The 23,157-nt window shown below is 42.8% G+C and overlaps 1 protein-coding gene across 9 annotated transcripts in view; it reads left to right on the top strand.

The window, feature by feature from the left end:
* The window catches only part of RHBDD1 (rhomboid domain containing 1), a 278,394-nt gene that overhangs the window by 39,101 nt on the left and 216,136 nt on the right, over positions 1-23,157 (top strand). For 8 of the 9 annotated variants that reach the window (XM_029615052.1, XM_029615057.1, XM_029615058.1 and 5 more), the window contains exon 2: positions 21,349-21,887. The exons of the other annotated variant lie outside the window; for it this stretch is intronic. In XM_029615052.1, the coding sequence (XP_029470912.1) occupies positions 21,455-21,887 (433 nt within the window). In that variant the 5' untranslated portion in view covers positions 21,349-21,454. The remainder of the gene's footprint in view (positions 1-21,348; positions 21,888-23,157) is intronic. 9 annotated transcript variants of the gene reach the window in all.

The following is a 23,157-nucleotide window of genomic DNA, read 5'->3' as shown; positions in this document are numbered from 1 at the left end:
AGAACTCTCTGTGCTGGAATGTTAGGGTTTTTTCTCTTTTTGACAAGACCAAAATCTGAAGACTTGCAAAGAAGTTCATCGTTAATAAGACAGTTTAAATTTTACTATTAGCACAGACAAATGAAGCTTTAATTTTGACAAGCACAGATTTTTCTGAATGGAATAGAAAAAAAGTCTGAAACTCTGCTTTCAATCCATGATTATTTTGATGACTTACATTACAGTAAAACTAAATGCTATTGATTCTCTTGTGACTCCCACATGGGACTTTAATAGAATTTTAATGAAGCTTTTCCAGCAGCCCCTATTCCAGTACAGATACCAGATGTTCTTTTCTATATACCGGTAATAACTTTAGTGACATGTCTCCTCCTTTACCAAACAGTGGGTCCTCTTCAAAGCTTACCCCTCCTTCCCTCACCCCACTCTCTGTTGGCTTATCCATTGAGAACAAATAACATAAGAAGTAGAGCAGAGATTTTACAGTCTGCCAGTTAATCAGCCTCTGGGGACAATTTGTTTTATGCCTGTTCCTTAGAAAGTCTCTAAGTTCAAACTCTGGGTACAGTATGCATGCAGATTATTCCATCAAGGATGTTCTTCACATCTTTGAGGAATGGCAGCTACCTCTGTGACGTGAGAGAAAGAGAATGATCTGACATCAAGAGTGTTAACAATGCATGCCCTGGTCATTAATGACTGTTGGCTGTAAGTTATCCCTGCACTTTATAGCTAAAATCTAATGAGGATTCTGAGCTTAAGAAAAGGAAACATAGCAGTCAATTAGACAGATAGATTGGTGACTTGATATGATCTGGCTCATCTTATGATGCAACAGCTGTGTGGCAGAAATATTATACTTCAAAAGGCCAGAAAACATCTGGGAACAATTTTGAAAATATTCACCTAGGTCGTGGGCCCACCAGTAACTTGCACCAGACTTTCCCTCTGAAAATTCAAGGACTGACTGGTACTGTAGGTACTTCCATAGCTGCAGAATTTGCAGCTGCTTTACAACTTTGTTTAATTTAAAATCACTTATATCCTGCACCCTCCAACATTCATGGTGGGTAACAAAAAAAAATCCATAAAATTCATAATGAAATAAAACATACATTTTTAAAACAATAACTTAATTTTGTCTTAAGACACACTTATTAAAACAAGGACATAATAGCTGATTAACTGCCAGTCAGTTGGTATTAACTCTTTAAAAGCTTTATTGAAAAAATACATTTTTAGAGCTTTCTTGAATTCTTTTGGGTTACTGATATTGCGGCGTTGGAGTGGTAGAGAACTCCATGATGTTGAGCCAAGTATTGAGAAGGCCTGCTCTCTGGTGCAGTCAAGATGGGCATGACTCAGTGAAGGGATATCAAGTAATTGTTGATGTGACGTGCGTAATGTTCTGCTGGGGGTGATTAACTTGTGTTGCTTGTGTCCAGGGGGAAGAGATGTTATGGCATGTATGTATCTCTGTGTATGTATAATTGTTTTACACATTTATAGTATATATATATGCAGTTTTTGCTTTTTTTGTCCAGCACCATTTGAAAGTCCATTTCAGAACAGGCAATATGTCTGGAGCTGTGGCACCAATAGTGAACCAGAGGTTCTGACTGCACACAGTATTCTGCTGCTTTATATAGGGAGTCAGAATTTTGATATTGGCTGGAAAAGGGATAGAATTAGAAACTACAACTGACAACAAACTATATGTTTTCTACTTCATTCTTTAGGGTTTTTCTGCCATTTTCTTTGCAGTTTAAATAATTTACATGTCTTTTATTTTCAATTTATTGTTTGGTATGCTGTCTGGGGAGGATAGAGGTGGCAGGAACTGCTAAGGGAAGAATCTGGGAAAAATACAGTGCATTATAGACAATTGCATTTGTTAATAAAAGTCAATAAAAATGTAGCAGCAAAAAATGATTCTCTTTCTCATTGTGTCCTTATCACAAATCGGTAATAGGGTGTGATTGTTATGGGCCTACCCATGGTGAGCCGCGGGCAGCCCCTCCACCCACCTGTTTCTTCACGGCAGCTTGCTCCTGCCATCATCCCCCACGGCCCCGAGGCCGTGGCAGCTTCTTGTGCAGCAGGGCTGATCCTGTCGGCAGCCCTTCACCACGGCCTGGGAAGCCGCCACTGCCACCGGTGCCATCTTGTTGCTGCCAGATCTGCCGCCGAGACTCGCGGCCTGAAGGCCGCACCCACCAGCACTCTTGCGGCATGGAGCCGCCGCAATCCTTCTCTGAGCAGCAGGGGAGAGCCACTGCTACTCCGTTGTCATCCTACGGCCTGGAGGCCTCCCTGAAGCCTGCCTGCTCTCTGCGCGGCCGGGTGCCGCTGTCCATGGTCCTGCTTCCTTCAGGGCCCCCCTCCTAGGCGCCGGCATGCGCCTTTTCACAGTATTTAAAGGGCCAGTAACAGGACGTGCCCCTGGCCCCACCTGATGACAACTTCCTGCTTCAGCCCTACTTAAGGGCCTCTCTTCAGTTACTCCTGGCCTTCAGATCGGGTACCACAGTTGGCTGTGTCTTCTTTCCGGTCTAGGTCCTCCGTGGTCTTCTCCTGCTTTGACGGCTTCGTATTCCTGATGTCCTTTGTCCAGGTCTTCAGTCGTCTTCATGTTCCTGATGTCCTTCGTCTGGGCCTCCAGATGTCTTCAGGTTCCTGATGTCCTTCGTCCATGTCTTCAGGTGCCTTCATGTTCCTGATGTTCTTCGTTCGTCCCTCCTGATGCCTTTGTCTTCGCCTTTGCCTCCATGCCTTGGCTTCCTGATGTCCACTTTCCTGGCGTGCCATTGTCATGGTCCATGACCAGTCCCGTGGGTGGGCTGTGTAGGGCGTCTCACAGTACAAAGGCCATCCTCATCTCCGCACTGCAACTCTCCGGAAGACTTCTGCTTCAGTCCTAAGTTTTTAATCCTTGAGAATCGAATCTTGTGCTTGAGTCTTGTCCCGGTCTTCGGAGCCTATTGCAATTTGCGTCCATCCATGTCAAGACTCTGTTCGACCCTGCTCCACACCAGTGTGGTCCGCGACCAGTCCCGTGGGTGGACTGTGTAGGGCGCGCCCCAGTGCAGGCCTCTTCAGTATCTTAGTCATGTTCCGGTATCAACTTCATTATCTCTCCTACAGTCTGCTATGAGCCCAGCGTGGTCCACGACCAGTCCTGCGGGTGGACTGTGTAGGGCGCGCTGCGTCGCGGTCTTGACCCAGCGTCTTGATCCTTGCCTTCATCTACAGTGTCCTCGCTTCAATCTTCTATAGTGTCCTCGTCTGAGTCTTCATCCCAAGTCTTCTGTGTTCCAAGGACTCCGCTGCCCTCATCCTCTGTCCGGCCTGCTGCCTCTTGCCGTACCCAGCGGCAGGCTCGAAAGGGCTTGGAACGGTCGGAGGACTATTCATCGTTCAACATTGCGTTGTTGGTCATCCTGGGACATGCAGGTCCGGTAGAGGGTCAGACCTGGTATCCTTGTCTTCGCTTCAGCCTTGTCCTGCTCCTCCTTAACCGTGCTTGCACCAGCTCCCCTCCAGTGGTGTGTCTTGGGGCTCCTCCCTGAGTCATGCCGAGGTCCAAGGGCTCACAACACCCGCTTTAGAAACGACCGTGCCTCCGCACCAGTAACAATAGCCAAAGGCCTCCAAGCCCTTGGTTCGTAACACCTGCCAGAGACCGCGCTGGTAACAGTGATGCAGAATTTATAGATTCATAGGAACCTGACTGGAGCTGTGATGTGAATGCTTCTCCTATAGCCCTGGAACTGGACTGAGACTGTTACAGGAAGTCTTAAGGTTGGAAAAGGTGGGACTTTTCTATTGTGTAATCAATGTATAGATCATGTGCCCTGTGGTAAAAGTTCACTTGGAAAGCAGGATGACATGCAATGTGTACCTAAGACTGTGAGGTACACACTTGCTCTGGCACTTTGCACACTGGCACAAATTCAAAGACTCTAGGATAATATGTATATATAAATAATTTATTTTTGATTTGTATAAGTAAATGTAGCTATTTTCAGTATTTAATTCCCCATACCATATTTATTTATTTAGTTGGTTAGTTATTTTATATATTGTCGTTCCAAGTGAAGATCACAACAGTTTACAAAAGTAAAATTCATCTTTGTGTCATTACATAAATTGGTGTAACCCAATTTGGTAAAACACATACATTGGTGCTGTACAATATAACATTATATGTATTTTGACATGAAATATATTTGGTAAGGTATATACATTGCAGCACACAGTTCTTTTACTTCTTGACTGAGGAGGGGTACAAGGGTTAGTAGGGTTGGGGTTCTGTTTGGTAGTATACATGATCATAAGGGGTAGTCAAAAGCTGCTTAGTTCTCTTGTTACTTGGTAATGTTTTTGTTGTTGATATTTTTGTTTTTTCAGTCAGTTAGCATTTTAAGTTAGATTATAAATGTTTTAAATAGCCATGTTTTTAATTTATGTTTGAATGTCTTTTGTTTTCTGGGATACTCCCATTGTCTCCGGTAGTGAGTTCCATAGTTTAGGTCCTGCTATGGAGAACCTGCAATCATTTATTTGTTTTAGGTGTGTGCTCTAGAATGTAGATACATTTACTAGTCCTTTGTTTTGTGACCTAAGGGTTCATTGTGGTGCATATGTTTGAAGCCTCATGCCAATTAGTCCAGTTGGGTTATCTTTGTGGATGATATTAAAGATTAAGGTTAAAACTTTGATATAGATTCGTATTGTAACAGCAGCCAGTGCAGTGCTATAAGTGAGGGTGTGATGTGATCACATTTCCTGGTTCCAATTAAGAGTCTTGCTGCTGCATTTTGTAGTAGTTGCAGTTTTTTTTTTAATAGATAGGTTGGGAGTCCTAATAGTAGGGAGTTACAGTAATCTATATTTGAGAAAATTAGAGATTGTAGGACTGTACAGAAATCTTCGGTAGTTAGTAATGGTTTCAGTCAATGTAGGATGCGCAGTTTTGCATATCCTGCTGTGATTTTATTTGTGTCTATTCATAATAACATTTTTGTCTATCTGTATTCCTAAGTCCCAGACTTGATCTGAGGGTGTGATATTAAAATTACTGAGGTTTAAAGACTGAGGATTAGCTATGGAGGAGTTTCTTCTTAACCAGATGACTGGGTTTTTTTGTGTTTAGTTTTAGATTAGAGAGTTCTTGCTCTATTGCCTTCATATGTTTTGAGAGTGTTGATGCTGTATTTTCAAACGATGAGTCAAATAGAATGTAGAAATGAATGTCGTCAGCATATAGGAAGAAGGTTAATCCTAGATCCGTCAGTAATTTACACAGTGGGAGCATGTATATGTTGAATAGGGTTGCAGATAGTGCTGATCCCTGGGGGATACCTGTATTGATGGGGAAGGAGTCAGATATGTTATTTCACAATTTTACTTGGCAAGTCCTGTTAGATTGGAATGAAGAGAACCATTTGTGTACTCTGCCGACAATTCCAATTGTCCTTAGTTGGTGGCACATAGAAGGGAGTGATCCACAGTGTCAAAGGCTACTATTAGGTCTATTAGCACCAGGACATAGGATTCATTGTCACTAAACCCATGTATGACAGGGTCAAGTAATGATAAGAATAAGTTCTCGGTTGAGCGATTTTTTTTTTTTTTTCGGAAACTGAATTGGTTTGGATGTAGAATATCAAGGTTCTAAGTGGCTTTCCAGTTGGTATAATACTGCTTTTTCGAGGATTTTATAGAGGAAAGATAGGTTGGATATTGAGCGATAATTGTCCCAATCATCAGTTCTACCCGATTTTATTTTTAAGGATTGGTTTTATCACTACTAGTTTTGCTCCATCTGGGATCAGACCTTCTGAGAGCAAAAGATTGATGATGTGATTGTCAGGGTGATTACACTGTTTACAAGTTTCAAAGAATTTGCTGGGATTGAATCAAGAGAATGTGTTGCAGGATTGATTTTTGATGTGATTTGACTGACTTCAATTTTAGTTACTCTGTCAAATGTGGTTCACTTGTCTTGTTCATGATTTTCATCTGGTTCTTCTATTTGTGTGCTGTAGGTAAATTGTAGTTTTAGTCTATTGATTTTATGTAGTAATGAGGTTGCATATTCATTGCAGGCATTCTTTGAGAAGTTGAGATTGTTTGTGATGGAGGAGGATGGGTCTTTGATTAGGTTTTTAGAACTTCGAAGAATAATTTGGAGTTAAATAAGACACCGTGAATCTGTTTGGTGTAGTATTCTTTTTTGTTTTTTGCTTTATTTATTAATTAGTGTATGATATTTTGCTAGGAGGGATCTGCATTTTCCTAATGTGTCTGTGGATGGACGTTTTCACCATTGTTTCTCATGTTTTCTCAGTGAAAGTTTAGTTCATTTTAGCTCATCATTGTACCATGGCTTCTTCTGTTTAGTGGAGTTTTGTACATTTTTCAGGGTTTTTGTCTGGATTGGGCTTAGATTATCAGCTGTTTCATTGATTTTTATCCCAGGAGTCAAATGCTGAAGAGGCGTTCTCTTGATTAAAATCAGTAAGTTTGGTTTTAATTGCTTCTGCTAATACGTCTGATTCTATCTTTTTTTTTGAAGGTTGATTTTTATTTGAATTTTTATTCATTTGGATGAGGAAGGTTATTTTTGCTTTAGTTGGTGGTTGGATCAGAGTAGTATAGTGTGTGAGGTACTGATGAGACAACTGTCGTTACTGGTGAAAAATAGATCAAGAACGTGGCCTGCTTTATGAGTGGGATTATTAACAAATTGTGACCATCCCATTGCTTCCATTGTTTCTAGAAAGGTTTCACAGGCTCTGGTTTTTGGTGTTTTGTCTACGTGAAGGTTAAAGTCTTCTATTATTAGGGTGGATTCAGGTGATGGAAATGCTTTTGTAAATATTTCAATAAGGAGTGAGCAGTCATTTTGGAGTATGGGGGGGGGGGGGGGCAGTAGACCAGCCCTATGTTTAGTTTTAGTATTTTAGTAATGATTTTAGTATTGCTACCTCATAGGGTGGGTTAATCTCTATTTTGTAAGGTTTTAATTTGAGGTCTTTTTTACTGATTATTAATAGTTCTCCTTTACTTTTAAGTCTAGGGAAGTGAAAGACTTTGTAGTTGGCATGTGTTATTTGATTTATTAGCACATTGTTTTGTCATTCAACCAGGTTTCAGTAATGCAGAAGATTGAAGGATTTAATTCCTCTAGAAGATTGTTTATCAGGGGAATCTTTTTTGATAGGCCTTGAACATTCAATAATAGAAGTGTGAAAGTTAGGCAGGAGGATAAAATGGGGGTGTTGTTACTTGTTGACATGAGGTCCATTTTGGCATTCTTTTTTTGGTTCTCTCTTGTGGCTATCCTTGGGATTCCATATATACCTTTTCCTGGTGCGGTTGTGATTGCGCATTGATGCAGCATTGTTGTGGTCATATGGATTTGTAAGCATTTATAACCACTCAAGGCACGCACGAAAGGGTGCACAAAGGGGTAGGCTCCTTTGTGCATGCGCCCAGGGCGAGCGCCTTCGGTGCTGCCTCCAGCTTTTGTTATGCCTTGCTCCTTCCTGCTCCCTCTGCAGGAGTCAGTGGGCAGGCTTTGTAGGCTGGTGGTGGGTGGAGGCAGCCTCCTCTGTGCCAGCTTCTCCCTGCTATTGCTGGGGGGGGGGGGGGGAGTGCTCACCTACTTCCTCAGTGTTCCAGCGATGTGCAAACTAGTGCTAAATGCTCACAGTTTCTTCTCTCTTTTACCACTCCCGAAGCAAGGTGTCTTGTAACATGACCAGTGATCCATGATGCCCCTGAATGCTTCTCCGTCTATGCATGGTCTGGTCTAGTCTGGTCTCTTTCCTTCTGGTCATATCTGCTTCTGGGCTAGTGATACGCCCAGGTTCTGGTCATATCTGTGTTGGGGGTGGTTGAGTGCCAAAGCTTGGTTTCAAACTCAGTTCTTTTTATAAGAGCACTTCACACACAACATTGCATGTCTCTTACGTGTCTCTTAATTCATTGGTTGACTTGATTTCTAATGATTTGTTCATCCTTAGTTACAATAGGTCAGGATGTGCTGGTCAGAATATCCAGATCACAGTGGTCCTCACATCACATGTTTGCACCTTATCTTGTGGTGGAGGAGTGGTTAAGGGGTCTTTCGTAATTGGGCTTTCACATTTAGGATATGTTTCCATCTCTTAGTCAGACTGTTCAGATCATGGTGTTCATATCAGGACGGCCTGTGAGTCACATGTTGCCTTCCCCATATTACATGATAGAGGGGCATTTGATGCAAAGCCGATTCCTGATTGGATGTTCTCATATAAGATGAACATATATGATGTTTCTATTGAAACAAAAGTTCTGTAGATTTTCAGCTGATCAATATTTGGCAATACTGAAACTCCAGGCTTATATCAAGTCATGTTCTCAGTCTGTACTTGGCAATCGCCAAAGTCCACAAAGTGTGTTTGTTTTATAATGCAAGGTCCACTCTCTTCAGTTGATAGACTGTCATTATTGTTGCAGTTGGACACTGCTAGAGAGATAGTGGACCCTCGGGCCGGCCTACCTAGGGAGACAGGGTAGGCCGGGGGGCGGAGCCACAAGCAGGAGGTGTTCACCCAGGAACCAGGGACCCCCCAGGAGGAGCCCGTAGGGCACCGGGTCCCCGGGACTCGGAATTGAGACAGAAAGTCCAGGGGCTGAGATAGGCTTAGACCGGGACCAGAGCAAGCAAGGAGGATAGGAAGTCCAAGGTACCCGGGAGGCAGGGGACCGGTTGTACAGGGCCGAGGGCCGGCTGAAGGCAGGGCAGCGGGCGGCTGCGGAGTCTGTAGCAAACCGGAGGCTGAAGCAGGCTGTAGGCTGAAGCGGAGTCGGTAGCAAACCGGATGCTGAAGCAGGCTGTAGGCTGAAGCGGAGTCGGTAGCAAACCGTAGGCTGAAGCAGGCTGTAGGCTGAAGCGGAGTCGGTAGCAAACCGGAGTCAGAGGCTGGCTGCAGGCTGAAGCGGAGTCAGAGGCAAACCGGAGTCAGGGCAGGCAGCAGGCTGAAGCGGAGTCAGAGGCAAACCGGAGTCGGAGGCAGGCAGCGGGCTGAAGCGGAAGTCAGAAGCAAACCGGAGTCAGAGGCAAGCAGCAGGCTGAAGCGGAGTCGGAAGCAAACCGGAGTCAGAAGCAGGCAACGTGGAGACCACCAGGAACGCAACTAAGAACAACTATGGAGTTGTGAACCTCGTTGCAAGGCGATGAGAGAGAGTTTGAGCGTCGGTTATATCGGGACTTGGGCGTGACGACAGCAGCACGGGCGGGGCCAGGCTTCCGGGAGCTGAGCGCTCAAGACGGACGTCCTCGCGCGCGCGAGACTGAAGGGAAGCAGGCATGTAATGGCGGCCGCCACGTGGAGTGAGAGAAGCCCCCGGGGTCCGGAGCGGGCGGAATGCGGTGATTCCTGAAGCGGAGGTAGGCGGGTTTGGGCCCTAACAGGAGGGAAGCAGTAGAGACCGCAACAATTATAATCACAGCTTTGAATTTTAAATGTCCATGATTCTTTAAAGTCCATACATTCTCATTGTTAGGCCAGTAATAGAAATGTCATCATGAGAGGCTTATATGTATTTAAGAATTCTATTTTGTCTTTTAAGTAATGTAACATACAACCATAGTCAAAAACAATGAACAACAAAGCAGTAGCGCTGTTAGTTGCTTCATATAGGAACAAACAAGACCATTGAAAAGGCCACACATACACAAGACATTCCATTCACACATAATCAAATATTGTACAATTGCAGACAAAAAGAAAACATACAGTACAATAAAACAATAGGTACAGCAGTATTAGGATCCTGTGAAGTAGCATCAGAGGAAGGTATATATATCAGGAAAGTGTACCTTGCAAGTACATAAACCTTAGAAAAGTTTTTATGCTTATATTTAGCATAGAGTTCTTCCATTTTTTCCATTCAAGCATATAATTATACCAGACTTGTCTAGGTGGAGAAATCACTTTAAACCTAAATTGTAAGATACTCAACTTAGCAAATTAAGAGGGTGAGCTGTACAAATTTAGAATATCCTTGAGAGACGAGCTGCCCAAGACATGTTTCCTAATATGAGAGATTCCGCTCGAAAGGGAGGTTTTACATTGACTGCTTTTGCTATATGAGCTAAAATCATATCCCAAAAATAATAGTTTCACACACAGCATAATGCTATGCATAAGCATACCTATATAAGTATTATGTTTAATGCAAATATTTGAAACCGCAATCTTCAGGTGAAATGCTCTATCAGTGGCATAATAGCTTCAGTGAAGAATACAAAATTGAAGCTCTCACAGCTTTGAATCCACAGTGAGGTTGTATATCCCGAAACAGCTTCTCAAAAGCATCCACAGACCATCTGTTGGACAACTTATTGATTACCATGGTTGATTGTTTAACCAGTCTCATTTTATATCAAAAAGCAATGTGATTAATTCAAACACCAAATCAGCATTATCTGTTGAACTAAAGAATCAGGGCTAAAAATAGTTGAGTATTGGTGTTTCACTGCCTAGCCTGTAAGTATGCACAGAAGTGTTGGTTGTGAAGGCCGAAGACTGTTTTTAACTGTTCAAAAGAGAAGATAGTATCATTAACAATACAATAAAGATCAGATATACATTTGATCCCATTCATATACAAAATATGAAACACCTTAGTATGTAAACCTGGGATAAAACACTTCTTACCTACTAAAAGTAAAAATACAGATGATAACCAAGTGTTGCCCCACCAGGAACAGAGAAATTGCCAAGCATGTTTCACTGCCATAAAAAGAGGATATGATTTCACTGCTTTTGGGGTGACAGCAGCTATTAAATGTAATATGCCCCAGGCCACCGAAGGAGATATTACAGAGTGGACCTTCTCAGGCATACAATACTGAAATTTATGGGAGAACCAATCCCATACAAACGGAAGTTGACAAGCTGCATTATGAAATAGAAAATCAGGTAATTTCAAGCCTCCCTTTGAAGAATCACCCATTAAGGTTTGATAACTGATTCGTCTAGCTTTAGCTTTCCATAAAAATCCAGCTACCAAAGATTTCAATAAGAACATATCCTTATGAGTTAACCAGCATGGCAACATCTGCTACTTATAAAGCAGCTTTGGGAAAAGCACCGTTTTGAATAGTGCTGCTCTACCAGATAAAGAAAGAGGAAGAGCCATCAACGCTGAGAGTTGTACCTGAATTGTCTCTTAACAAAGGTAAAATATTTAGCATGTAGAGATCCTGCTCATTAGGTAAAATTTTAAGACCTGAATAGTTAATGTGAATAAAATTTCATCGCAAAGGAAACAGAGAAGTCTTTCAACTCCAGCAGCACATCACCAAGAGACCGACTAGAAGTGCGTACAAGAACATGCTACTCACCCAGCCGGCAAAAACCTCGCTGAGAAAACGCGCGCTTTCCACGGCGGGTCCTCCACTCTGGAATTCGCTCCCTCCGGACCTTCGCCTAGAACCTTGCCATATGACATTCAAAAAGAAGCTAAAGACTTGGCTTTTCGCCCAAGCATTCCCGAAGAGCTAAGACCCGAGGAATACAATGACATTATAGACCCCAATCCCCTATCCCCTTCTGTACATATGTTTCTGAATAGTTCTATATTGCAGTTTAATTAGGCCTTTCTGTTCTCTGTAAGTTCCATATTGTTATCTGTTCCAATGTAACCCGCCCCAGAGGCGACAGTTTTAGTTCCTTGTAAACCGGTGTGATATGTATATTATACAGGAACATCGGTATATAAAAATTAAAAATAAATAAATAAATACATAAATAAATAATCCAGGACAGGATACCCACTAGGAGTTTCCCTAATCTTCCTATACACTAACTATTGTAATTTTTCCACCATAAGCTCTATATCATAACAAGACCACCATCTCCTCTCACATAGGCCACATTGGCAGGAGGTGATCTCCTAGTGGTGAAAGGCTCTATAATGCTGTGAACATTCTCCTGAAGCCATCCAAACACTTGCAGTAAAAGCCACTCCTCTAGATGAATGAGCAGCAGTATCATTGAAAATAGTAGTGCTCTCCTCTGGCCACTAGATGTCAGCAGGAATACTGGCATTGTGCCCAGAGTTAGTTAGAGTCCTGTTCATTTTGAGTTGTTGCTCCCTTACTTTGATTTTTTTTCCCCCCTTATCCAGGACCGGTGCAAGCATATTTGGTGCCCTAGGTGAACCTTTGGTCATTCACTCCCTCCCCCCAACAACTATTGGCAGCAGTGACTCCAGCACAGCACTCCCTTCTTTAATGGTATTGCTATGGTACAGTATCCTATAGACATTTTATTTAGCAATTCTTATATTCTGCTACGCCCACATCCTGTTTGTCAAGATTTTGCCGCTCCTAAAATCTTGGTGCTCTAAGTGACCACATATCTTGCCTAATGGAAGCATCGGCTCTCTCCTGTCTATGCTGATTAGAACAGTGCTATCTATCTACTAGATAAGGGAGCCCTGACTGACGTGCCGCAAATGCGCAGTAGAGAGCAGCTCTACCGCGCATGCGTCGGCCAGAGCAGAGCGTGCCCGAAAAAAAAAATGGCGCTGGGTCCTTAGGAGTAGGAGCGGCGGCGGCAACGAGCAGGAGCGGGAGGAGCAGTAGCAGCGGCGACAAGCAGGAGCGGGAGGAGCGGCGGCGGCGATGGGAGGGAGGGAGGGACACCCCCCTGTCTGCCGGTTGTGGATGAGCTGAAAGGGGAGGGGATTGAGAGAGGGGGAGGGAGGAGAGAGTGAGCTGAGGAGAGGGTGAGGGGAGAGGAGAGGGGGAAGGGAGGAGAGGGAGGGAGTGGGAAGGAAATGGACCAAAAATATTTTTTTTAAAATGTAGCCAGTTGTTACAGGTTTAACTGCTAGTATTGTCATTTTAGATGCAAATTTTGTACACCGTTGTGATGTAATCACGAATGACGGTATATAAAATCTTTTAAGTAAATTTTAAATAAATAACATAAGAACCTAAGAACTTACCTTACTGGATCAGACAGAGGGTCCATTAATCCCAGTCTCCCTTCTTCCAACAGTGGCCAATCGGCTAATCCCCTCTAAGCAGTGCACAGAGTTCACAACCTGTGTGTGCAAGGCAAAACAAAGGGCTCGATTTTAAAATGCATTTACTCAAGTATAACTGGATTTTTCTCGAGTAAATGGGCTTTTGAAAACTGCTACAATATAGGCCATTGAATAGTCCATAGGATTTACTCACGTAAGTGCAGTTTACTCGAGTAAATGGCTTTTGAAAATTGCTACAATAGTAGTTACATTTACACATATAACTCCTTTTGAAAATTACCCCATGGTGCACACAAGAAATCCCAATATTATTTGCATTATACTGGCTCATAGCGCACAAATTTGAAATCAGCTTATAAAAAGTAACACAAAAACATTTTTTGTGCATGAAGCATTTCAAAAATTAGAAGGAACTTTGGTTTTGAATATCTGACATGATCCTAACCAGTAAATAGATCCCATACTGCTATTCATAGTGATAAATAGTGGCTATTTGTCTGCTTGGTTAATAACAGTTTATTGATTTCTCCAGGAATTTATCCAAACCTTTTCTAAATCCACCTACACAAATTGCCTTAACCACATCCTCCAGTAATAAATTCCAGAGCTTAATTGTGTGGTGAATGAGAGAGAATTTTCTCTAATTTTGTTTTGAAAGTGCTCCATACTCACGTCATGGACTGACCCCCTAGTCTTTGTATTTTTTTGAAATAGTAAATAAGTGATTTACATTTACCCATTTTATTCCACTCATGATTTTATAGACTCTAACATATCCCCCTCACACGTCTCTTCTCCAAGCTGAACAGACCCAGCCTTTTAGCCGTTCCTCGTAGGGAAGCTGTTCCATCTCCTTCATCACTTTGGTCACCCTTCTCTGTACCTTTTCCATTGCAACTATATCTTTCCTAAGATGAGACAACTAGAACTGCACACAGTACTCTTAAGTATGGCCTCACCATGGAGCGATACAGGGGCATTATGACATTTACTGTTTTATTCTCCATTTCTTTCCTAATAATTCCTAACATTGTTTGCTTTTTTGACCACCACTACAAAGAGAATTTCAAAGTATTGTCCATCATGAGGCCCAGGTCCTTTTCCTGGATAGTAACTCCTAATATGGAACCTAACATCTAACTACAGTGTGGGTTACTTTTCTCTTGTACATTAAGGATCTGATTCACTAAGGGTTTTTCTCATAATGAATATGGCTCTAAATTTCATCTGCTATTTAAATGCCCTGTCCTCCAGTCTTGCAAGATCCTCCTGCAATTTTTCACAATCCACTTCTGATTTAACAACTCGGAATAATTTTGTATCATCTGCAAATCTGATCACTTCACTCATCATTCTTTTTTCCAGATTATTTATAAATATATAAAAAGCACTCAGTACAGATCCTTGAGTCATTCCACTGTTTACCCTTCTCCACTGAGAAAACTGACCCTTTAGTCCTACTCTCTACTTCCTATCTTTTAACCAGTTTGCAATCCATGTTGTGAATGTGAAGCTGGCAGAAGCAGAGGCCCAACGGGAGCTTCACCAATACCAGCCCATGTTCCCCTTAGATTCAGCCCTCAGGTGGCAGGGCCGGCTGGTCTTAAGTGGAGGCCTCTGCATTGATACAAGTCCAGGCAGGCAGAGTGCTGCAGGCCAGAACACTGAGGAAGCAGCGGGAGGACAGGCCAGAGTCAGGTGGAGAACAGGACAGGCGGAGCACTAGTAATGTCTGTGTCCAGGCAGTGATTGAAGACTGGTAGAGAAGAATTGAGGTCGGTGTTCAGGCAGTGGTTGGTGGCAGGCGGAGTTCAATCAGTGTAATTGTCCAGTCCAGGGTCAAAAGCCAGAAGATCAATCCACAGAGGACGACGAATAGGAGGAGGATGAGGTCACAGGAACATGAAGAGATGCTGGAGACTGACGAGAGGAAGACTGACCACAGACAAGGAGATCCAAGGACAACCAGCCGACGGAAACCACAGACAGCAGACATGGACACAGGAAATCATTGCGAAGGCAGGAAACAAAGACAGGAATGCAGGCAATACACTAGTCCAGGGGGAGTTGACCCATTGCCAAGACCAGGAGCAAGTGCAACAGAGCATTGAAATACCAGCGGTGATGTCATCAATGGGCACTGTTTGCCTATTTGTGCCACTGGCTCTTTAAGAAAGGACAAAGTCGGGCGCGCTTGCTAGGGAGGACCAGGACCAACCCCAGCCTCAGAGATCGGCCGTATGCAGTGGTCAGCCGTGGGCAAGGAGGCGGCAGCAGTGGTGCCCAGGTAGTATGGCCAAATCAGGAGCAGTGTGGCAATCAGCTGTGTCCCTCCCAGGAGATCTCCCCCATCACCCGGCAGCATTGGCAAGGGGCTTGGGGCCAGAAGGAGAGATGACACCCCTGCCACGGGTGGCGGCACGTGCCAGAGGACAGCTCCCATCGTGCCGGGACACAGCACACTCGCTCGGGCCGTGCAAGAGGTGAGAGCGGTGGTCCATGGGATTAGCCCGCGGACCCCCGATTTTAACAATCCATAATAGATCTTGCCTCCTATCCCATGACACTTTAATTTTCTCGGAAGTCTCTCATGGGCACTTTGTCAAACACCTTCTGAAAATTCAAATGCAATATATCCACTTGCTCACCATTATCCACATGTTTATTAACCCCTTCAAAAAAAAGTAGCAAATTAGTGAGCCAATGTCTTTCTATGTATTCTGTGATTTTGTTCTTTAGAATAGTTCCCATGATTTTTCCCAGTACTGAAGTCAGACTTGCCAGTCTACAGTTTTCTGGATCACTCCTGGAGCCCTTTTTAAAGATCATGATTACACTGGCCACCCTCCAGTCTTCAGGCACGGTGGACAATCCCAGCGATAGGTTATAAATTACCAGTTTTGTCTTGTCCTCGCCTTTCACTTGACTGTATGTTCATATTGTACCCCGTTCTGAACATGGAAGGGCAGGCAATAAATGCTTTTATATAAATAAATACAGCAACAGATCTGTAATTTCATTTTTCAGTTCTTTCAGAAATCTGAAGTGTATAGCATCTGCTTCAGGTGATTAGCTACTCTAAATTTGTCAATCTGCCTTATTACCTTTTCCAGCTTCACAGTGATTTATATCAGTTCTTCTGAATCATCACCTTTGAAAATAGTTTCTGGCACAGGTATCTCCCTAACATCCTCTTCAGTAAACACCAAAGCAAAGACTTCATTCAGTCTTTCTGTGATGGCCTTATCTTCCCTAATTGCCCCTTTAACCCCTTGATCATTTAATGGGGTCCAGCTGATTCCCTCACTGGGTTTCTGCTTCTGATATATTTTATTATGAATTTTTGTCTCTAAGGCCAGCTTCTTTTCAAATTCTCAATGTTTTACATCTAACTTGCCAATGCTTTTGCTTTTTTCCCCCCATTTTCTTCAGTTTTTTTTTTCTAATTTTTGAAAATTATTTTGGCTAAAATAGCCTCTTGCACATCACCTTTTAACCTTACCAGCAGCTATTAGGCCTTCCGTCCACTTTTTCTAATGCATGAAATACATCAGGACTGCACTTTTAAGATGGTAAATTTACCTGATGTAAACTCTTAACCATTGTAACTGCACATTTTAGTTTTTTTGAAATTTTCCTCATTTTATTAAAGCCTCCCTTTTGAAAGTTTAATGTTAGAGTTGTAGATTTACTTAATGCCCTTCCAGTCATTAATTCAAATTTGATCACGCTATGATAGGATCACTGTTGTCGAACAACCCCACTACAGTTACCTCTTGCACCAAATCCCGTGTTCCAATAAGATTTAGGTCTAAACTGGCTCCCCTCTCATCTGTTCCCAGACCAACTGTTCCATGTAGCTGTCATTCAGTCTAGAAACTTTATCTCCTTAGCATGTCCTGATGTTACATTTACCCATACAATATTGGGGTAATTGAAATCTCCCTTTATTACTGTGCTGCCAAATGTATTAGCTTCCCTAATCTGTTAGGATTTCATTGTCCATCTGCTCAATTTGGCTCGGTGGACCACTCTTCCCCATCACATATGGAATTTCCACCCATAAGGATTCTACCGTGCATTTAGTCTCCTGCAAGATTGGTTCACTCTCATCTAATCAAGTTCCTACCAGTAGGAAAGAGCTGATCCACTTGCAGCACAGTATTGTTGCCCACACTACAGGGAAGAGGAAGGTAGCTGTTTTCAGCACAATATCAGCAGACAATTGGATTCCATGGCAGGGAGACTGTGTAGCTATAGGCCGATTGTGTTTTGGGGTAAAAAAGCTTAGCCCATCTGGCTCAAAAACATTTGCCTAAAATCACAACGGTTGGTGGGAAAAACTGGATTTAAACTCTGATCATCTGGTTCCTATTCTATTATTTAACTACTAGGACACTCCCTCTTCAGATATTATTTGCATATCTTGAACTTAGAGGCTAGTTTTGTTAGATTAAATATTTATTAAAATATAGATAAATAACCTTCAGAGGGCTGTACACTCATTTGCTCCCATATTTAACTGAGGTTCTAATTGTGGGAGGGGACTTTAATACCATTTATGACCCCCAGTTGGATGCGTCTCCGGGTCGCTGCCTGGAGCCAGGTCTTGGAAAGGTCCCTGCTATGCTGGGGAACACTTTGCATTTATTAGATGTCTGGAGAACCCTTCACCCGACTGAACGCAACTTCACTCATGTCTCGAGGGCGCATGTGACCTTCGCGCGGCTAGATTACTTTCTCATTAGTACATGAGTTTTCCATTGTATCCAGGATGCAGGCATAGGTAATATTGTGGTCTCAGACCATGCCCCAGTGTGGGTGGACTTTCAGTTTTTGGATAACAACAATCCATTGAAACTTTGGGGGTACCCTTATTTTCTGGCCTCTGATGTAAAATTCAGGGACTTTGTTCAGGCCAAATGGGCAGATTATGTAGCTCTTAACTGGGCCCATGAATCCCAACCAATTCTATTTTGGTACGCCGCAAAAGCGGTATTGCGGGGCAAAATGATCTCCTATGTAGCACACCACCGGAAAGTCCTTAACAGTCGCATTTTGACGTTAAGTGCTCAGGTGCGTAATTCTCGCCTTAAATTGGTGGCATCAAACACACAGGAGATCCGTACCCTGTTTCGATCCCAACAGTATGCCCTTAATTCGCTTTTACATCAACATGCTACTAAAAGTCACCTGTATTATAAATTTCACCTTTATCAAATCAGTAATAAGGCGGGGAGGATGATGTCCAACCTAATCAGGTTGGAGCGGTCTTGCCGCTTTATTCCAATGCAAAGCGGATTTACTGGTCAGGTGTTGAAAGATACTCCTATTCTACACTGCTTTCAGGATTTTTTTGCCTCCCTATATGCCACGGCAGGGTGGAATGCCGACGCTTGTGACTATTTTTGTGCTCAACTGTCTCTTCCTAGTTTAACTAGAGATCAAAGGGAAAAATTGAACATGCCTATAACAGAGGAAGAGGTCCAGCTCGCCATTCTTCAGTCTAAAAGCTTTAAGACTCCCGGACCGGATGGATATTCAGTGGAATTTTTTAAGCTCCTAGTTAGGTCATTATCCCTTCCGCTAGCATCAGTGTTTACTGATCTAATTGCTCAAGGCTCATTCCCCGACCATTCTAACCTTGCACACATTACACTTATTCCTAAGGCCGGTAAAGACCCATTATTACCTGAATCGTATTGGCCTATATCTCTACTTAACTATGATCAGAAATTATTGGCTAAAATATTGGCTGATAGACTTGCCCACATTCTTTCCACGCTTGTTGGGGATCATCAGGTGGGGTTTGAGCGCCAGCATTATGCCTTAACTAATATACGCAAAGTGTTGACTGCCATGACCATGTGCCAGCAGATGTCTAACCCATACTTGGACATTAGTTTTGATGCCGAAAAGGTGATTGATAGAGTGGAGTGGCCATATCTATTCTATATATTACACAAAATGGGATTGAGGGGTTCTTTTTTAAAGCCATCCAACTGCTGTATCAGGCTCCTCAGGCAATAGTCACCACTAATGGGGCGTGTTCTGAGCCTTTTTGTGTAACACGGAGCATGCGCCAGGGATGCCCATTGTCCCCTTTATTGTTTATTTTGCAATTGGAACCTCTTTTACTTGCAATTCAGCTCAGGTCAGTCATCCGAGGCATTCGCTTCGGCCCTAATATTTTTAAGTGTGTAGCCTTTGCTGACGACTTATTAGTTTTTATTACCAACCCGCAGGCCTCTTTGCCACCATTACTGTGGTTGATAGGGAGTTTTGGGGAGTTTTACGGGTTGAGATTAAATGAGTCTAAGTCCTTTGCCTTAGCTTTTCCAGATTCGCTGAAAGAGCAATGGCCCGATCCATTTCCTTTGCAATGGGCTGCAGATACCATTCAATATCTTGGTGTGTATATCCCCTCTAACCCGGAACAGACTTATGAGGCGAATATCCCAAGGCTGCTTCGAAATACCCAAGATATGTTGGCTAATTGGTGCTCTTTGCCGCTTTCTTTAGGGGGCCACATTAACTTATTTAAAATGGTCATTCTTCCGAAATGGCTTTACCTACTACAACATCTGCCATTAATGCTGAGGAGGAGAGACCTGGCTAGGTTGGATGGAGCCCTTCGCCGCTTTGTTTGGAGGGGGAGGGGGGGAAATCTTGGCTCCCGTTCTCATGGTTGAAAATGCGCTGGGGGAGGGAGGCCGAGGGCTCTCAGATTTAACCTTGTATAATATTGCCTGTAACTTGCAGGTACTCTGGATTGGCTAGTAAGCAAATCACAATATGTTCCATTGGGAGTGGACACTGCAGTTACATACCCACAAACCCCTTTGTATGTTTTGCAAGCAAAGTCCGACCGCATTCCGATATTTTTAACACAGTCAGCTTTAATTAAACCTATACAGTATACTTGGCTGAGGCTATCCAAGCTATTGCATATTTCCAATTTGTGTGCCTACTTCCTCCCAATACTGGGGAACCGGATTTCTCACCAGGATCTCAGTCGGGTGCCTTTCAGGTGTGGGCATCGAAAGGCATTACCTATCTGGGGCAATTACTAACACGGGAAGGGGAAATTTTAGAATTTGCAGACTTCTGTGACCTTTATGGTCTGGGAGCATCTCATACCTTCCCTTACTTACAAATACGTCATTATATTCAGGCATTGCCTGAAGTTTCTAGGCAGCCTTTGGTGTTTCACACTTTGGATCAGGTTTTCCACTTTGAGCGGGATAAGGCTCCCTCTTTGTCTGATTACTATAAATGTGTGTGCCAACAAGTGCGGTTGGATATATGCTCCATTCTGGAAGCCCGTTGGAACAAAGATGGGGATTTTACTGTTACACCATTTATTTTAAGGGTGTGTTTTAGGCATATCGCCAGGATCTCTAACAACATACATTACCGAGAATTGCAATTTAAATTCCTATGCCGAGGGTATGTGTCCCCTCAAATGGCGTGTCAATTGACTATAGCTCTGTCGGCAATCTGCAATCGCTGTAATACTGCAGTGGGTACTCTTTCTCATGTTTTTTGGTCCTGCCCTCCTGTGCGAAACTTTTGGCGCAGGGTCGTGGACTATATGGCAGACTTGCTGGATGTGGTCTTTACAGTATCCCCTATGTGGCTTTTATTTGGGTGTGTCTCTCCTGTTCGGATTAGGGATCCTGGCTCACGCATGCTGTTGTAAAAAGCCTGTTTAGTGGGGAAAAAAGTGATTCTGTCATTATGGCGATCTTCTGACCCACCATCCTTCTGGGCTTGGAAAAATACTTTTCATGCCATGATAACTATGGAATGCTTGGCATCCCAAGAAGTGCCACTCGGAAGATGAACATTTCTTGCGGTTTAGGACCCATATCTCCAACGACTGCCTCATCCAGCACGCAGCCTTGTGATGAATGACTAGATGGACACTGTATTGGACAACAAGTTCAGTCTTCAGTTGAATGCTCCGCGAACTTCACTCATCTTACCTGTATACTAAACTGGAGGGAGGGGAAGGGGGTAGGGAAGGGAGCTGGGATATCTAGGGAGGGGTAGAGGTTCATAACATGGTAGATATATGATACAGGATTGATTATGGTGTTGGTTTAAGGAACACAAACCTTCCTCAATGTTGTATATTTGGTATGAAAACTTAATAAAAATTGTTTGAACATAAAATATAGATAAATAAGCAGCTCTGTCCTGCGCATTCTTTAACATATGGCTCAATGTCAGATTAACAAATATACAAGACTTGTATAATTAATTATTTTTTTGCATATTTTATTTCAGATGATAAATTCTGCATGGGTTTTGGAGTTGAACATCTGAGCCCCTGTCTCCCACAAAAGGTCACAGCACCACACTTCTGTTTTTGGATTTGTTGTGTACGGAAAACATGCAGCGAAGACAAAGAGGAATAAATGTAGGGCTTCTGCTGCTGCTTTCCCAGATCTTTCAAGCTGGCGTCAGTAATATCCCCCCGGTAACACTTGCTACCCTGGCAGTGAACATTTTCCTCTTTGTGAACCCGCTGAAGTCTGTGTGGGATGTGTGTATCAGTGTGCAAGAGGGATACCAGCGTAGCGACTGGCAGCGCCTGCTCCTGTCCCCCTTCCACCATGCAGATGACTGGCATCTCTACTTTAACATGATATCCATGCTGTGGAAAGGAACACGACTGGAAAAACGGCTCGGGAGTGTGCTGTTTGGCTGTATTATTGCAGTGTTTTCTCAGCTGATTGGAGTAATGTATATGGCTTTGGAAATGTCACTGGCAGAGATTTTGAATGATCCTATATACCTAAAGCAGTGTGCTGTAGGCTTCTCAGGTAAGAAAGGTTGTTACCACTTAAGGAGAGAGTTTCAGCTGAATACTTTGTACTGAGGAAAAATGTTTCTAATGTTTAACAAATCTGCTGCCACTATTTTTCTCATCGCCTTTCCTTAACAGGTGTTACTACCCCCTTGTTTGCTGTTTCCATCATACTCAGGAGTCAAAAGGGATTTTCATCAACATGCTATTCCATATATAAGGTAGCAGTGAGTTTGGTAATTGTTGTACAGGTATTTCCCCTCTTCCTCTGTCCTTACCAGAAGGGGAGAGATGGTGTGATTCTTTCCTGATAGGAGGACAAATAAACTGTGGGACTTACTGGTCTCTCACAGGAGAATGTATGTGGCAGTTTCCAAGCAGTCTACTCCACTCAGCAATGTTGTTCTAGGAGGAAGACGTTACTGAAAATAAGCTTCCTCAGTTGAAATTCTTGCATACAATGTATTTTGATGCTGAAGAATGCTAAAACACCATTGTTTACCCACTGCCCCTCTGACGATCATATACTAGCTTCACCTGTCTCCAGTGGGTAAGCAAGGCATGCTTCTTTCACAGTTACTCTGCCCAAGACACACATGAAATACCCTAGTTGTTAGAGCAGCAGGCTGTGAACCTGGGTTCAAATCCCCCTGCCACTCCTTGTGACCTTGGGCAAGAAGCTTCACCCTCCATTGCCTCAGGTACAAGCTTCAATTTAAAGCCCTCTTGGGATAGGGCTATACCTATAGTACCTGACTGTAATCTGCTTTAAGTATCTGAAAAAAGGAGACTATAAATTAAATACATTTGCTCTATTGTTCTACTGTTTTATTTGTTTTACTGTTCTACTGTTTTATTGTAATTTTCCTCCTTTGAGTTATTTGTAAACCGGCATGATGTGTTTCACGAATGTCGGTAAATAAAAGTAAATAAATAAATAAATAAATAAATAAATAAATAGAATAATGATGCCTATCAGATCCAAGGAAGGCTGCTAAGGATCTCTGTGCCTCCTGATATCCCCAACAGGTTGCCTTCCTCTCTGTTCATTCTGCTGAGGACTGACCAGATATCACTATATATGTTAAACAAGCAAAAGATTACAGCGTACAGTGGCAAATAATAAAATGGTCTGAAAGTTAGAATATGCTAATTTAGGGCTTTATTTTTGGAGGCTTTTTTCCTATTCTGTGTATATTGGGGAAAGAAATTTTATTTTATTTATTTAAGACTTTTATATACCGACTTTCTTGAATTTTAGTGAATCCTGTCTTAACTACAGGTCG

The sequence above is a fragment of the Rhinatrema bivittatum genome, chromosome 9 (genome assembly GCF_901001135.1).
Source record: "Rhinatrema bivittatum chromosome 9, aRhiBiv1.1, whole genome shotgun sequence".
Taxonomy (NCBI): Eukaryota; Metazoa; Chordata; class Amphibia; order Gymnophiona; family Rhinatrematidae; genus Rhinatrema; species Rhinatrema bivittatum.
This window is presented reverse-complemented; position numbering and strand designations above follow the sequence as displayed.